This window comes from Typopeltis vanoorti, chromosome 12 (assembly GCF_054136105.1).
Source record: "Typopeltis vanoorti isolate ZY-2024b chromosome 12, IOZ_Tvanoo_1.0, whole genome shotgun sequence".
Taxonomy (NCBI): domain Eukaryota; kingdom Metazoa; phylum Arthropoda; class Arachnida; order Uropygi; family Thelyphonidae; genus Typopeltis; species Typopeltis vanoorti.
In genome coordinates this window covers 137,261,919-137,278,174 of record NC_143560.1, presented here as the reverse complement: position 1 = coordinate 137,278,174, position 16,256 = coordinate 137,261,919, and the positions used below count along the sequence as shown (strand labels likewise).

Sequence of the window (16,256 nt, the reverse complement as noted above, 5' to 3'; positions counted from 1 at the left end):
TTTTAGCACACGTGTTGATATCCCATTGCTGAATTCTTATTCAGTTTGTGCAACAGCTCTAATACTTCGTCCTCATACACCTGAGTTTAATTCTTTGTGAATGCGGGTGGAATAAATTTAAAAACTGAATTAGAAATGAACGCATTCCAGCGTGAAATAACCCAGTGGAGCGAGGAATGGACGGAATCGAAATGAATTTGGTGAGCTTTTTTTTTTTTTTTTTTTTAAATATCAAGTTTATATTCAACAGAAGAGCTTAATCGTTTAAATATCTAAATCAATTTTAAATTTAAAAAAATCATTTTTATTTGCATAAGGAAGTTACTCTCGCGGGGAAGGTATACTTACGAGCACAAACGCAAGTAATCCCAAATTAATGAAACCAAAGTGATAGAGAAAAGCATTTTAATCGAAAAGAAAACGAATAAGTGAATGGAATGAAAAAATGAAGGCTGGCCACCAGAAAGCAAGGATGTTTGAGACTGCAGTGTCGGAACTTCACAGCGAGAGGAACTCTTCCTCGAGAGTAATGTAATAACAAGGGAAAAGACATGGTCACGTAATCAGTCCTTAAATGCAACGACCAATAGGCGTTCTTAACTGAGAGGGAGCGCGATTTTTATGTTTAGGTAGGTGAAGCTCGTCACGCATATGCCGCCATTAACGTATGTACATTTAGAGTGAGAATTGGATCGTGTGTGTGTGTGTGTGTGTGTGTGTGGGATGGTACGTAGTGGAACGGCGTATACCTTCACCTTTATTAACAGTGATGTGTGACATACAGATCAGTATAGACGAAGCCCTTTGTCGGAGAGACCTGGATTCGATTCTCATCCATGACGGGAGGAACCTCTATCTGGTCTCTTTCGACTAAAGGTGAGTTAGCAGGTTCCTTATAAGGAGAGTTTTTTTTTCGCCCGCAAACTCGGGTTTTCAGAACTCCAGAACAGGCAAACCGGTCCCGTGAACACAGACATCTACAGTCATAAAAAATTGTACCCCCCCGCTAACACCAAACTCTGCGACAAGCAGGTTGGGATTTTCCACAGTCGCACAATCATAGCGGACCCTGCACTAGCGGAATAAAAACGTTATCAAGAGGAAGAAGACGACGTGTGACATACAGATGCGGTACATTCAGAAATGTATATATTCGGTAATTTTCGACACGTTCACGTAGTATGCAAATGAGCTTACTAAATTAACAATGTTTACATTTCCACTACAGCTCTTAAGATATTTGCTATATAAAGCTGTTTATATTTGCCACAGACATTTTTTCTTCAAATTATCCAATATGTTTTATTTATTTTTTATATCCTTTACTGGGTATTATGTTCTTATTCCAAAAACATTATCGCATTATTATTATTATTATTACACCCTCCATGGAGTCGACAGACTCATCGTGGAGGTTCATTCAACTGACAACATATGTTCGATACCAAATCTTAAATCCTTAACACTCCTTTGCATTAACAACACATTCTGGTAATGCGTTACATTCACTGCCCACTCTCCGTGTAAAAAATCTACTCCTCACACTCCTCTTCACCACATTCTTACATAACTTCCAGAGGTGGCCTCTGGTTCTTCCCCTCTCGCCTTCTACTCTTTTTTATAATCCCCCTCTTGATTATCCGATAAAATCTCCCCACTAACCTAAACGCCTCTCTCATATCACCTCTTTTCCTCCTATCCACTAAACTCTGCAATCCACATCTCTTCAACCTCTCTCGCTCTCCATAGCCAGCATTCCAAACTCCTGATATTGTCTTAGTCACTCGTCTCTGGACCCACTCCAATGTCTCCACATCATATTGAAAGCCAAATCTGAGCAGAATAGTCCAAGTGTGATCCAGTGCCTCACACAGTGGCGCAACCACTTCCTTATCCCTACATGATACAGTACTTCTTATCATAGCAGCACTCCGATGTGCAGTCTTTGCACCACTTGCATTATGCCCTCTAATCTTCAGTCTACTGTGAACGATCCGTCCATCCACCAGTGGCTTTAACAGGCACTTAAGAATGCCCATAGCCTTCCAAGTATCCTTGGATTTCCTAACCGTAATACGAGGATAAGGCGATTACCCCAATGCCTCCAAGTCTTCTTGGCTGTAAATTGCGCGTGTTCTACTGGCCTGTTCTGAGGGACGGAAAACGAGAGTTTCCTGGAGAAAAAACCCTCTACCTCCGTATGAGACCGACTAACTCACGTTCAGTCGAAAGAGACCAGAAAATGTCATGTCACTGGTGGGAATCGAACCCAGGTATTTCCGACCAAAGGGCTTCGTCTATACTGACTGAGCTACGGAGGCTCCTACTGTCCACCATCGTTCCCAAATCTACTCTCATCCACTTCCTGTAGTACGGCACCATCAATATAGCACACAGTCTTATATTTCTGCACTCAAAATGCAAGACCTTGCACTTATTGATAGTAAAATTACAGCCCATTCTTTTGTCCAAGTAAAAAGTCTATTCAAACCTTCCTGAAGGGATTCAACATCCCAACTTTGCATCATCAGCAAACAACTGGAGATCCCCAGTCAGTCCACATGATATATCGTGTACAAACAAGTTAAACAGCAGGGGTCCAAGGAAAGCACCCTGGGGTACGCCACTGGTACCCTTCTTTTTTGAGTCACTGCTTCCTCATACACGACCTGCTGGTATTGTTCAGAGAGCCAATCTCTGAATATATATAATCTATTCCCATCCTCTGCAGCTTGTACATCAGCTTATCATGTGGTAATCTATCAAACGCATTTGCAAAGTCTAAGCATATACGATTCTTCCTTTGTAAAACTCTCATTACCTTATCATAAAATGCAAGTAAATGTGGAGTAAAAAAATCAGTAAATACATTTTTACTTTTCTTTTCATATCCTTTAACAAAACAAAGAAAGCGGTGTGTGTGTGTGTGTGTGTGTGTGTGTGTGTGTGTGTGTGTGTGTTGGATAAGCAGTGATTAATATCCCAATCCATCGAGTGATCCGCAGAAATTCTCACATCGTGAATTAAATCGCAGTGGTAAAGTTGACTCGAGATTCGTACAATGTGGAGAGTAAGTTAATCATCCCCGCATATTTCCGCAAGGCTTGCTCGAGTTCACATCACATTCGCAACTGCAGCGCCAGTGTCACAGCGGAGTATTTCTGTGTTGGACGCAATGCTCTGCTCATAAGAAAGTGTCCTCGAAAACCAGTTTAAAATAGCTCGCAATTTATCTCATCCGGGAACTCCGCATTTCGAGTTGCCTTCAAACCATTCATTGCATTTCGCTGATTTTGTTTAGCACTTTTTTCTTCTTTTGTCAGATTATTTTAGTGCACTCTTTGCCTTTTTAATCGCGATTCATACATCATCCATTTGCTGTCGAATGAGAACTATTCAGTTGAAATATCCGACTGTGCTTTCGCAACCGACTGGATAAATTCAGGAAGAATTGCCGCGTGATTCATTAATAAGATCCGAGCCCACCACATTAAGAGTAGGAGTAGGGTATTCGGATTATTTTTTTTTAAATCACAGAATACGATATTATTAAAAAAATATAGACACACACAACCATCTAAAATAATAAACAGAATAACAACGAGAACACGTGGCGATGAAAATGTCAAACGCCACATGAATTATAACTTCGAGGTTTTTGTTCATTATTTATATTTGAATTTTATATTTATTGAAATTCGTTAAGTTTTATGCTTATTATTACATATTCATTTATTATGTATCGCATTCTTGTTTAATAAACACGAGATATTTCAATATACTCGTCGGCACGTTTGCATTTTTGTTTCCACTGCTTGCAATATGTTCGAAAACGAATTTCCGTATAAAACGTGGATGCAGCGCTTTTTCTGACAAATATTTCGGAGTAAAGTTTGAAATCTTCTTATGAAATATCGGCATAAAACTGTAATAAAAAATCGCAATTTCTTTTGACGTAATAACTTCCAACTAACGACCAAGAGAAGGAAAGGTCGTTACGAGAACGTCCAGCGACGTGGACGATAAGGTTTCTTGGCCCTCTCATGTTCATCTGCTGTCCAAACAAGTTCACGTTCACGCAGGTGAAGACAGGATTTCCGTAGGTGGTCGTCATAACAATTAACTCGTAGGTAGGAGAGAAAGGACACTCCGCAGTTTACAACGCGCAGTTATCGTACCCCCTCCCATCCCTCGCTGACCTTGAGTTCATGTGGTGCCGTGTTACTTACCCAGTAGAGCGTACACCGGCGGAGATGTCACAAGGGCAAGGTGTCTCAACTGCCGCAGATTGTGCCAACTACAAAGCAGTCACATGACCCTGAAGGTCTCACATTCGTTTAAGGGAATTCACATCGAAACCGCGTTCTTTACAATCGCACCTGAAAGGCAGTTAACGATTTTTAATTTTAACTTTTACTTCTCCCAAATAATCCGCCCACATTTCAAATCATTAAAATACCGAAATTTCAAATCATGTTTAAGATGATTGAAGACGCACGAAACTGCTATGGCTGTCAGTTGGAGCACGCACACACACACACACACACACACACACACACACACACACACACACACACACACACACACACACACACACACACACACACACACAGAGAGAGAGAGAGGGAGAGAGAGAGAGCTGACTATAGGAGTGCATTATAATTACCATATACTTGTTATACCGGCGATTACACTTTATACACGAATTGGTGCCCGATCGGCAACTAACGATGACTGACGTAACTACAGTTATGGGACACACTAAACAAAAATGTTACCAGTGATCCTTTCTCTAATTAAAAAAAAAAAAAAGAAAGAAAGAAAGCCCGACGCCAAGAAAATACTATATTAAGATAATAAATCCCTCATTATTTTAAAGCCGGATGCGAAACTAACTCGGAGATCGAAATCTAAGAGGTTTCAAAATATTATATTGTCAAAATATAAATCAATATACTATATTGTTATAAAAATGTCTTTCTGAATTGTCGGAATTTTTTTTTCTTTGTCAATTTCATTTCCGACATATGTATTGAATTCCTCATCTACGATATGCATTTAAAGCACCTGCAGTCGAAAGGTTGTTTTAGGTTGTGAACTCTCATTCTGTATGCAGACATATTTGATCGGAAATTTTTTAAAAATGGATTTTAGTTTAATAAACTTTCTTTTATTTCGTTATTATTTGCTTTTTTCCGTTATTATTATCTACTTAACAGGAATTGTCAAGTAGATAAAAAGAGTTCTGCAAACCATAAGTGCAATTGTTGGCCGCAATGGATTTGCTGCTAATGACCTCACTGGCGGGATGGAACACGAAAACCACAAGAAAGGAATTAACATTCTCATATTGAAGCGAACGAGACTGGTTTAAGTCGGAGTTCACAACCTAAGAGTCGTTGCACGATCTAATTTTTAATAAATGACGTTCACCATCGGAAAGGTTAATTTTCGTGTTCCGTGATGCTTTGATGCTCCTTCTAAGATTGAGTATCGACGACACTTTGCTGTGCACCCGCAGTTACAAAGCGGTACAAGTATTTGGACATCGAGGCTCGGATCGCCACCAGTAAAAAGAAAGCGGAACACGTAAATCCAGATAGCAGAGTAAATGTTGATCAGCAACAACGTGCAAGTTGAATACTCAGTGACTGATGGGAAATATAAAAAAAAAAAAAAAACACTTTTGTTTCTGTAATCAAAAATTGATCAGAGGAAGGAGATTTGAAAATGCTTCGATAATTTTGGATTCTCATTTTGAATGGCACAGACCTGTTTTGAAACGTGCGCCACCATCCATTGAAATTAACAGAAAGCCCTCTGCTGCAATGACCCAATGCGAAACCTCCATTTTCCGGCATCACGTACTTGTTTCGATTAACGACTGCGCCATCCGCCATTCGGGACAAGCGCAAGTTTTTTTTACGGGTATCCCGAGAGTGAGGAAACTTCCATGCGACAAATGCCAATGAACGCTGTCTGAGATTTTTGCTGAATTCTTAATTTTGTTCACATTTCATTCGATTGCGTTCCCTTTATTCGTTGGTCGACAATAGTTGAAGAGAGGAACGGGGGGGGGGGTTCTCTTGCAGCAAATGATCGCACTGCGACAATAACAACAACAAATCTCTTTTCCAGATGATGAAACAGTTGAAGTTGATGCTTCCATTTCGGAATAAGTAAAAACAAATCGGAGTATCCGAATATTCCTCGTGGATAGCAAAGCCAGTACTCTACAAAGGGTCCGCGCGGTTAGCCTAGTGGCTTCGCAACCATGTGCCTGGGGAAGGAGGTCCTGGGTTCGATTCCCGTCGACGACGCGAGGAGCTTAGGATCTTCCTCAGCCATAGCCAAGTTAGCCGGTCTCGGGCGTGGACAGCAGGGTTTTTCCACCAGTTTATCTGGGGTTTTTCATCCCGCAAACCGGTCCAGTGAACACACACGGATTACAGCCAGGAATACTGACCCAGCCTGATTAGGTCTGATTCATCGGCTATGCCGGTTCCGGAGCACGGATAAAATTTTGGGGGACTGAGACGGTGCCGTACCTTTCCGTAAAAAGGGGACTCACGGCCGTGCATCATCATACGATTATTATTATTATTATTACTCTACAAAGAAAATTTCGTACACATACTCGCGCATTACAGTGACGAGGAAAGAACGATTGCTGATGAAGAAAATGGTTCTTACGATGAAATCTTCTTTGGTTGTTTCCCAGGAGAACCAACGGCCACCCAACTGAACAAAGCGAGATAAAATCCCGAATACACTCTAATTATAATTTGGCAGTCGAAGTCTCATCTTTCAGTCGGCTGTAAAACAAGCACCACGCGAATCGGTCGCACTCTGGTTTAGATTTTCGCAAGGAGATCTGCGTGATGAGATGCTTTTCATTGTTGCGGAACACCGACGGATATTTTATTCGTACATTGCGAACAGCGAGCTTAGATATCGAGCTAAACTACCGTCTGAACTGCATCGAAAATCATTTAAGAAATAACAGGAATGCAGGTCACGTTTTAAAGGAATTTTTTTTTTCAGAATAATAATAATAAAAAAAAAACATTAAAATACTGTGTATATGCGCGTAAACCGCCACTGCAATTACTGAATACTTCAGATGTATTATTGCTGTAAGAAAGGTTCGTAAATGATAACAAAGTTCTAATTGTTATTATCACATGGACGATGCTGAGGTAAGATTTCTGATGTGTGTGTGTGTGTGTGTGTGTGTGTGTGTGTGTGTGTGTGTGTGTGTGTGTGTGGAAAATACTAATGATAATGGTTTCATAGCAGAGTCTGTGTTCGAGTTCTCACTTTTTACACTTCTTCCCTTCTTTCTTCCGTAGGGTCTCTGCGTGAGCGGGCTGGAGAATTCTCCTTATCTGTCGAGCAGTATGACCTCCCCTGCAGTCATGGTGCTGACTTCGAATGCTGGTGACGTCGCTTCAAGCGCTCTCCATGTTCAGGGTCAGCCATCGTTTCCTGGTTCTCGGCAAAGAATGGAAAAGGACGCTACTTCTCAGCTGCACGTTCCCTTCACGACTCCCTCTTTTCCCGTGAGGCCGCTGTTTGGGCAGAGCGATCCCTACACGTCGATACCCGCTCACCTCCTGCCTCTGCACCACTCTCTACTAGCCTCGCACAATCTGAGTCGAAGTTATCTGACTGCAGCAGCAGGGGGCGCTTTTCGTCCTTTGGGACTCACCGAGGACAGGAATGGCTTCCACGGATCTGCGTTTCTTCCGGCGAAATGTGCAAAATTGGACCAGTCACCAAACGACCTTTCTCCGCATCATCTCATCATCCCCTCTTGTTATCAGACTAACGACAACTCCAACTTCCAAAGCCCCTCGAACAGCCACACTTCGAGTGGCTCCATCCACACGGTAAGCTCAGGAATCGGATCTTTTCTGGACTTGAAAGACGAAGATCCAAGAGACAGTGATTCGCTCGCCGATGGACCCGACCGTCTCTCAGTAACGCCCGTGTCGGAAGGATCGAGGTCAATCGATAGATCAACTCCGGAAGAAAGGTTCACCCCAAAGAGTGAGTATAAGCTATTTTAATCTAAGAAACGTCGGGAATTTGTTTCTATTTAAAATTAAAACACTTTTGTTGAGCACATCTGAAAATAGTCTGCTTGCGAGTCTCCAGTGCACGTGTGTGATGATAAACAGGAGAACAAAGAACCACCGATTTTGGCTAGGAAGATTATCCACGTTTCAATCGTTGTCGCCACAATCTTAATGAATATTCTGTTAGCTTATCTGAATAAAGTGACGATGAAGTAGGCATACACAGAGGTGTGGTAAACGCGAGTAACGTTATTCTGTTCTACTGCCGAAATTAATTTCATTGAATCGTTTTGGGAGCATTTCATTGCCGGGGGGGGGGGACAGTTTCAAATTCTGTAAGGCAGATTAAGTTGGCTAGTCAAACAACAACAACGTCCGTCTCGTGGCTATCCCAGTTTAAACCCCTTCGAACGACGACCCGCTGGTCTGTGACACACTTGACGAACAGATGCATGCAGACTGTGGGTGCGATTGGGAATACAGCTCGCGGCAATGGCTGTGTCAGACAATCGGACACCTGATGGGGTGGAATTCACAGTGATAAGTTCTCCAGTGGTTGCATCGAAGCTGGATAATATTCACATCATCCTCTCTCTCTCTCTGGGTTATTTTTTAATTACAGTGTACGGACCGCGCACACCTTGAGCTTGTTTTATGTTAATATTAATTATCATTAACTCCCTGCGCGTGTGTGTGTGCGTGCGAGAGAGAGAGAGAGAGAGAGAAACGTACTGCTGTTGGCGATATTAGCATTTCAAGAGCGTATCAAAAGTATTTCTTATTGTGATGACACACGACGATGCTGTGGAAAATCCCACCAATTACCAGATACCTTCGATCTCGTAAGTGGTGAGGCGCGATTTTTTACGGGAACGGGATACTGTCCGGAGATGCGCGGGTGGAAACGTTGAAGGGCACTGACTGATCATCACACACTGGAAGGTTTGCAAGTAAATGCATTTCCAAACTGAAATGAAAAGTTCATATTTGCACGTGATTATCTTGAGGATGCGGCATAGTTTGAAGGGGTTGGAAGGAAGCGCTGCATCCGGGTTTCAGGCCATTCACTATTCCTTCTTCATGCGATCACAATACCCGGAACAGCAGAGCACTGCTGGTCGATTACGTCTTCGAAGCAGTAGTTCGATGCTGCCTTTCGTAAATGCAGATCAGACTCTGCTTTAATAAAGCGCATCCACAACTCTTTTTCTTTTGCACCTTCCATCATTCCATCTCAGGTAAGCCGAAAAACAAATTTCTGCAGAAAATACTTCCGGTGTGTAGAAGCGCCACCTACAGGCAAGCTCAGTTATGACGATTCAAAAACTCTCGTGAGTTTCTCTAATGCGCCCTCTAGTAATACATACACAAGCTGCTTTGTTCGGGTTTTACCTCTGCGAAATATTGTCCAGCGGTCAAAGCGGTGGACGTATCAGTTGATACATGATGATGCATCCTGGCAAGTGTCCACTGGAGATGCGCTTTCGGTTCTGTTCCGTTCTTTGATTAAAAACGGCCTGCGAACATTTCGTGACTTTTCTTTTACCTCGTTAATTAAAAAATAAATAAACTGTCTCGAATTATAATCTGCATGCGTTTTACAAATTTCATGTTTTAGCATGTTGTCTTATTCAGAATTGGTGGGTATCGTAAGACGCCGAAGGTTCGCTGTTGTAGTCTGAAACGTAATGCACATTTTTTTCTTAATTCCGTTACCCAAATCATGATGCCTCTTGAGAAAGCTTTCTGAAAGCGATGTTTGTAATATTAACCCGCTTGTGGGACGTTTCTGACATTTTTATGACCCAGTTAAACAGGGCTTAAACAAGGCAGGGCTTTCTGACCTATACAGGTTAGAAAATGCCAAAGCCACATGAAAATAACGACTAAAGAGAGAGAGAGAGAAGAAAAGCCCCTTGTCACTGCAATTAATTTCCGCAGTATGGTGTGAATTGTTGAGCCGATAGACAAAGGAATAGTGAGGAGCACTGCCTTTTCTTTTGCTGGATCTTGAAGACAGCTTTCAAGATATGGGGGGAGGAGATGTTTTGTTGTACGCTCGTTGCTTTGCTTCTGGATTGTAATATGGATACAATAACAGAGAGTGACAGGGGTTTCGTCGCTTCTCTGACACCCCACCTTCTGAATGGTTTGTTGTAGAAATACGCACCGCTGTTCTATTCGCGAATAAACATCAAATTCCTGAAATGTACCCCCAAGGGTGGGGCATCACGAGAGCTACGTGATAACCTTCTGTATTCACACAGACTTCGAGAATACCTTTGCTACTTCACTAAAAATTAGGCGCTTTGTTCACTTCGTTCTTCTCTCTTTCCTTGGAAAGAATCTCACTTTCCTAAACTGCTGCCGCTTGAATCCGTTCTGCTGCTCGGTTGAAAGAGTCAGCGCATCGTTGACTCGAGTCAAGATTGCGGCCTCTGCGTTTTTAAGTTTTGGCAGTTTTACTTTCCTTCTAGATTTCAAAACTGAGAAAACTTCTCAAAAAAATCAGCATTCTATACTTTTTTTTTTTAGTAAAATTAAAAAAAAATAATCAATTGCTCACAGATATCTGGAAATGATGGCGGTTTTCGAAACAAAAGCTGCAGAACAGGGTCAGCCCTGAAAATATGAAAGCCGTCCTGACTCGAGCTACAAAGATTATACTTTTGCTCGCGAGAATATATTCATAAATACTGTTTTAACCTATACGAAAGGGGTTAAGACAAAATAAGCCTACAACGACCAGCAGCCACTTTTCTGTTTTAATCCTGATTGTTCCCACTTCATTCTCATCACAAACTCGCGAGATTATTTTTAAAACATTTCTGAAACTAGAAATAGGAGACTACAGAATTAGCTCGGAATGGGTGCATCCGCACCGAAATTTTTTTTCTTTTAATGTTTCAAACTGAACACAGAACCCCCCATTTTTTTTTTTTCTTGTATTAGCAAATCAGTAAATGATTATACACAACAAACAGATCTTCATATTTCTTGATGAAGATCTTTAAATATGAATTTCAACTGCAGTTTTGGTTGGATATGAAGGAGCGCCAGTCCCCCCCCCCCCCCGATTACTACCATTCACTCCAAATTCTGTCCCAGATCCAAATAAAGGCTAATAAATTCCCGAGGTGAATATGAGAAGAATCGGATGGCGTCCGTGTTAATGAGTGGGGTTGGGCCTTCAAGCTAATCCAACTTTTGTCAAGACTTACTGAAGATTTAAGCTGTTCTAAGAACGCTAACTGATACTTGCATCTGGCGAGTGGGTGGAATATCTTACATAAACGGATTTTACAGTGCGGATGGACTATCAGAATTATTAGAAAATTAGAATCTTGTGTAAGATGACGCGCTGGATGAGACGCACATCCGCCAAAGTGACTCGTAGGAAATACTGAAAAGGGTGTTGTTCGCTGACTGTCATTCTGCATTTCACTGGCATAGTAATGAATTCTTCGCAATTCCTCACACGAGTTTCTGCAGAAAGAACGCGACGCATTTCGTGATTTATGATACGACGAGATTAGCTATTGTTTCCCGAAGTTAGAATAAGATTTATTTAATCCTAGGAAAATGCCATAAATCAGCTACCTTTAATAACAAACTATGCGACAGCATTCAGCTAGGAAGATGGAGATGAAATCAATGTTTTGGCTAAAAATATCGGAAGACGTTTGAGAGCTTAAAATGTTTCCACAAGTCCTTAAAATAACAGCCTGAAAATTGGAAATAAAAATGTCAAACTCATCAGTAACTTAAGGGACGCACTTCCTTTGCATTGTAGTTGGCAGGTCTGCATCTCCTAAAATGAGAAATCTTCCAGATGTTAAGAAAAGAAAAAAATTACGTGATGCAAACGGATTTCGCACGAAGTCCCTAAATTACTCCATTCGGGAAGCTCCTGTCCAAATGCTCGCACACTTCTGCGAAAGCGTTTTAAACGGCGATGGGAAATTATGAGCAGAAGTGATCTCGCAAACAAGATTCCGCATATCATCCTGTAATTCTTCGCCGCTACTCCGAGTAAATCCAAAGCGCGTTATTTAGGCAAAACAGTTTGATAAGAATAATTTGTGGGTCTAATCTGGACAACGCGGCGATGATGCACCCGCCATCTCTCCAATCCTCACAATGACAGGAGGGGAAAGTTCCCCGAGAGTTTCGCGGGTTTAATGAAAGCGTTCAACGGGGTTGGGGAGGGAGAATAACGGGAAGGATAACGATGGCTCTCAAAAAGGCCATCGAAACCTTGTTGCGGGGAGGAAGTGGACAAAAATCGCAGTTACCCCCACTGGTCGATAAGTCATTGAATGCAACTGAATAAACTGTTAAGTGTGAATGCAGAATTTCTTTGTGCAAAGCGCAACTCCGGCCAAGGAGGTCTTAATATATCGCAATTGATGTAAAAGACACCAACGCACAAGATGTCCGCGGTGATTATAACATAATAATAAAATATTAGATAACTTCATTCATAATATTTCAGAAAGAAGTTCATCCTTCAAATGGCGTTCTGACGCTGGATGGACTTTTTTATTTTTGCTGCTTTTCTTTTCTTCTTAATTTCCAATTTTAGCACTAATTGAGGCGTTCATGAGATCCTTGATGCGAATGCGAATAATCAGCATCTTCGGAGATCGTATCTTGTGTGTACCAAATAAATTATCTTCTAATCGCTCGCAATACTTTAAAGCTTGAAATCGCATTGCATAAAGCGATTATATATATATATATATATATATATATATATATATATATATATATATATATATGCAACTGAATATATATATATATATACACACACACATGTTCTAGATATATTATCATACCATGCGTAATGGCAATAGAAAAAAAAACATGTTTCCGTGATTTACGATCGGTTGTGTTTGTTCTTTAAAACTGTTCTGCAGTTTTCTTTTCTCAATTGAAAGCAAGTTAACCAGTCTCGTCTCATACGAGGACGTTTGTTTTTCCCGGAGGGAAAAACAAAAGCCCGACCCGAAGAACCCACACAATTAACACACAAAAATGCACGGGCGACACAGTCTTAGTTGCTTTGGCCGTAATTTTAAAGCGATAATGACATCGACAGAAAACACTTTTTCGTCTAAATTGTAGTCCGATGGGCAAGCGCAGTGGCGTGGGGTTACAATCCTCGCCACTTCTGCAAATTTCCTGACGGTTGTAGCAGCTTCGTTCTTTTTCACTCAGCAAACTGTTTTGTCGTCGCTGTCAGCGTTCACAACAGTGCAGACTCAAAAAAAAAAAAAGTACTACACTGGACAGAAATCCCGCGAGCAAATGCATTCAAATAATTCTTCCCCAAGCCGAAGAAATCCGCAAGTTCCTCACTTCAACTTCGTTTTCGGCGAATTCCGTTGGCTTGCGCCCATTAACAGTTTCTCGCTGCACGAGCCAACGGCTAAGCAAAAAGCCGTCTTGAATTAAGAATGTCAAATTGAAATGCGACCTCCTCTTCATAAATTGCAGCGAATCAACGGCGCACACGTCGATTACGGTGCTGTAAAAATGCAGCGCAGTAGCTGTTCAATGCAGGTGATGAGAAGTGGGCGAAGTGCGTTTTGTCTTTTTGCATTTCTGAATGATGTGCGACCATCTGAAGCAGTTCCTTTCGATCAGAGAAACTCCGTTTTTTTTTAGGTTATAAATTGGAAAGAAGATACTGTTTCGGCTGTGCTTGAGACCATTCTCATTCTCCTCACACACCACACACACTCTCTCTCTCTCTCTCTCTCTCTCTCTCTCTCTCTCTCTCTCTCTCTCTCTCTCTCTCTCTCTCTCTCTCTCTCTCTCTCTCTCTCTCTCACACACACACACAAAAAAAGACCCAAGAAATGAAATATTCCAAATATATATTTATCGTCTTTTGTTAGCATTGTAGTTCCTTCCATGATAGTATCTTAATGAACAAAGGTTTGGAGTGTCAAATAGTCTCTATTTACTGGTTATACGCCGCGTATGATTTTTGGCAAAACTTTACTAACGTTTTACCGAAGTATTCCAAAAGAATCGCCTTTCCTCCTCTCGCTCCAAGAAAGCAATACGATACATTTTATTCCCATCATCGATGGCCTTAACTCTGTATGCGGTCTTCACATACGAACGCGCAAACACAGACTTTCGGTCACCCACGATGCCAGCATTGGTGCAGCACTACTACTAAGAAGGATCGGCCTATCCTGCTGCTACGAATATGTCCGACTGGTACAAGGTGCTTATTGCTGACCTCCGTCAGCTGTGCTAACTAAATTATCCCGACAGACTGTGGTGATTTTATTCTTGGTGATATCAACTTTCCGGCTGCCAGCGGCTGCCGTTTGATCTCCATGGGCATCGGACGATCGTTGACGACTCGCAGGTGGGCGCAGTTTGTAAACCCAGAGGTCAAGGAAGAAGAAGTCACAGCCCTTTTGTCGGTCGGATTCCCAACTGGGCGGCAGTTAGAGGGGAGAAGTCACGAACATGGTCGACAGGACACAAAAAGGACTGCTCTGCGTTGTCAAAGGAACTGCACACGTGCGAGATCGCCGTCGGTGACGTTTGTGGGGGTAGGCGGGGTATCGGCGAGAGTGGTAGCCGCGTGTGTGTCCATCTCATGCAGTTCTAAGAGGCGATTTTGGGGACCGTGCGTAAATTTTAATGCGACACCAACAGAATACGGGGCTGTCAGTATATTACCAGGTGACAGAAAAGGGGAGTTGTTACAAGACCGTAAATGAACGGGAAAGTACTTGGGGGTGGCCGATGACAGCTCTGCTTAACGTCGTTGTTAGCAGAAGGGGAACAGCTCCTCTGCGTCTTCGAGGGAAGTTGTGCAGTGGGTCGCACGTGTTTAAGAACTTCTCCCTTCCTGTTTTGGATGTCATTCCAAGATTTGTGGAGTTAACGCTACGGCCAAGATACTGCGGTCGTAAAACGCGAAAGCTTAAAATGCTGCAGTTCCAACTCGACATTCTACGATGAGGTTTCTCCGGTTTGAATGAAACCACGAGGAAGTGCATTCAAGTCTTGTTTATCCTCGCTTTTATTGTCCGAATTCTCCAATAACCGCACTCCCTTCATTTCGAATATTTTCGCTTAAATGAGGTTTGTTTCAAACTTCTGTCCGGACAAAATGTATTACAACGAAAATATCAAAATGTTTCAGGAAATGAGATTTTTGATGCCTTTTACGAAGGAGAAGATGGTTGACTTGAGAATCCACACTGCAGAAACAGCAGATAATTCACTGGTGGATTAAGGGGGCGGATCTTTCCGCTCTCTCAAGAAATCAAAGCAATTATAAAGCATACGTTAATGAAATAAAGGAGATTTTTGTAATCAATTATAAATAAACTAAACCTAAAAGCTGTTATCAGTTGCTCCCCTGCGATCATAGTTGGCCCCTCTAATATTCAACACTTTTATCGCCCCCCCCTCACAAAGAGGCGTATGCATCCGAAACTGAAAATCTGGTCGGAAATCTTCCAGTAATAGGATCTTGAAGGAAGCTGAAATACTTAAAAACATCCATGTTTTCAGATTTGTCACCAAAACTGGTTTCTTTAGTTTTAAGAATCATCCTCACAGCGCCCAAAAAGAGCTTACGACAAAGCGGTAGTGCAAAAATGCACTACCATATTTTTTAATAAACATATCACCATACAATGAAATAGGCTTCATCCTCTCCAACAGAAGATATATAATAAATAATACCAAGTGCTTAATAGATTTAATACAGGAAGTGACCACAGACTAGTAAGAGCAAAAGTAATGATCAACAAAAAATGGGAATTTTGAATCTACAAAACCTCTACCACAATAAAAGCTGTTATAGAGAATCACTCAAAAATGAACTAAAAAAGTTAAACACAGCTGCTACCATCGATGATGCTAATGAAATATTAACAAAATCTATCTTGAATTGTGCACTAGAAATAGGAAGTGTAAAAAGGCACCAAGGAGAGGAAAAACTAAGAGAGGAAACCTTAGATCTGATGAAGAAAAGAAGAGATATGAAAAGCGATTTGAATGACACCAATAAAATAGAATATGCGGAAATTTGTAAAACTATACGTAAAAGGATGAAACATGAAATTAGATTGTATAATACCAGGAAAATTAAAGAAACAATAGAAAACAATGGTAATATGAAAGTCCCAAGAC

At 41.5% G+C, this 16,256-nt stretch overlaps 1 protein-coding gene across 2 annotated transcripts in view; it reads left to right on the top strand.

Moving 5' to 3' along the window:
- The window catches only part of LOC150101247 (E3 ubiquitin-protein ligase Rnf220-like), a 119,991-nt gene that overhangs the window by 9,915 nt on the left and 93,820 nt on the right, over positions 1 to 16,256 (top strand). For both annotated transcript variants that reach the window (XM_090401901.1, XM_090401899.1), the window contains exon 2: positions 7,353 to 8,052. In XM_090401901.1, the coding sequence (XP_090258027.1) occupies positions 7,353 to 8,052 (700 nt within the window). The remainder of the gene's footprint in view (positions 1 to 7,352; positions 8,053 to 16,256) is intronic.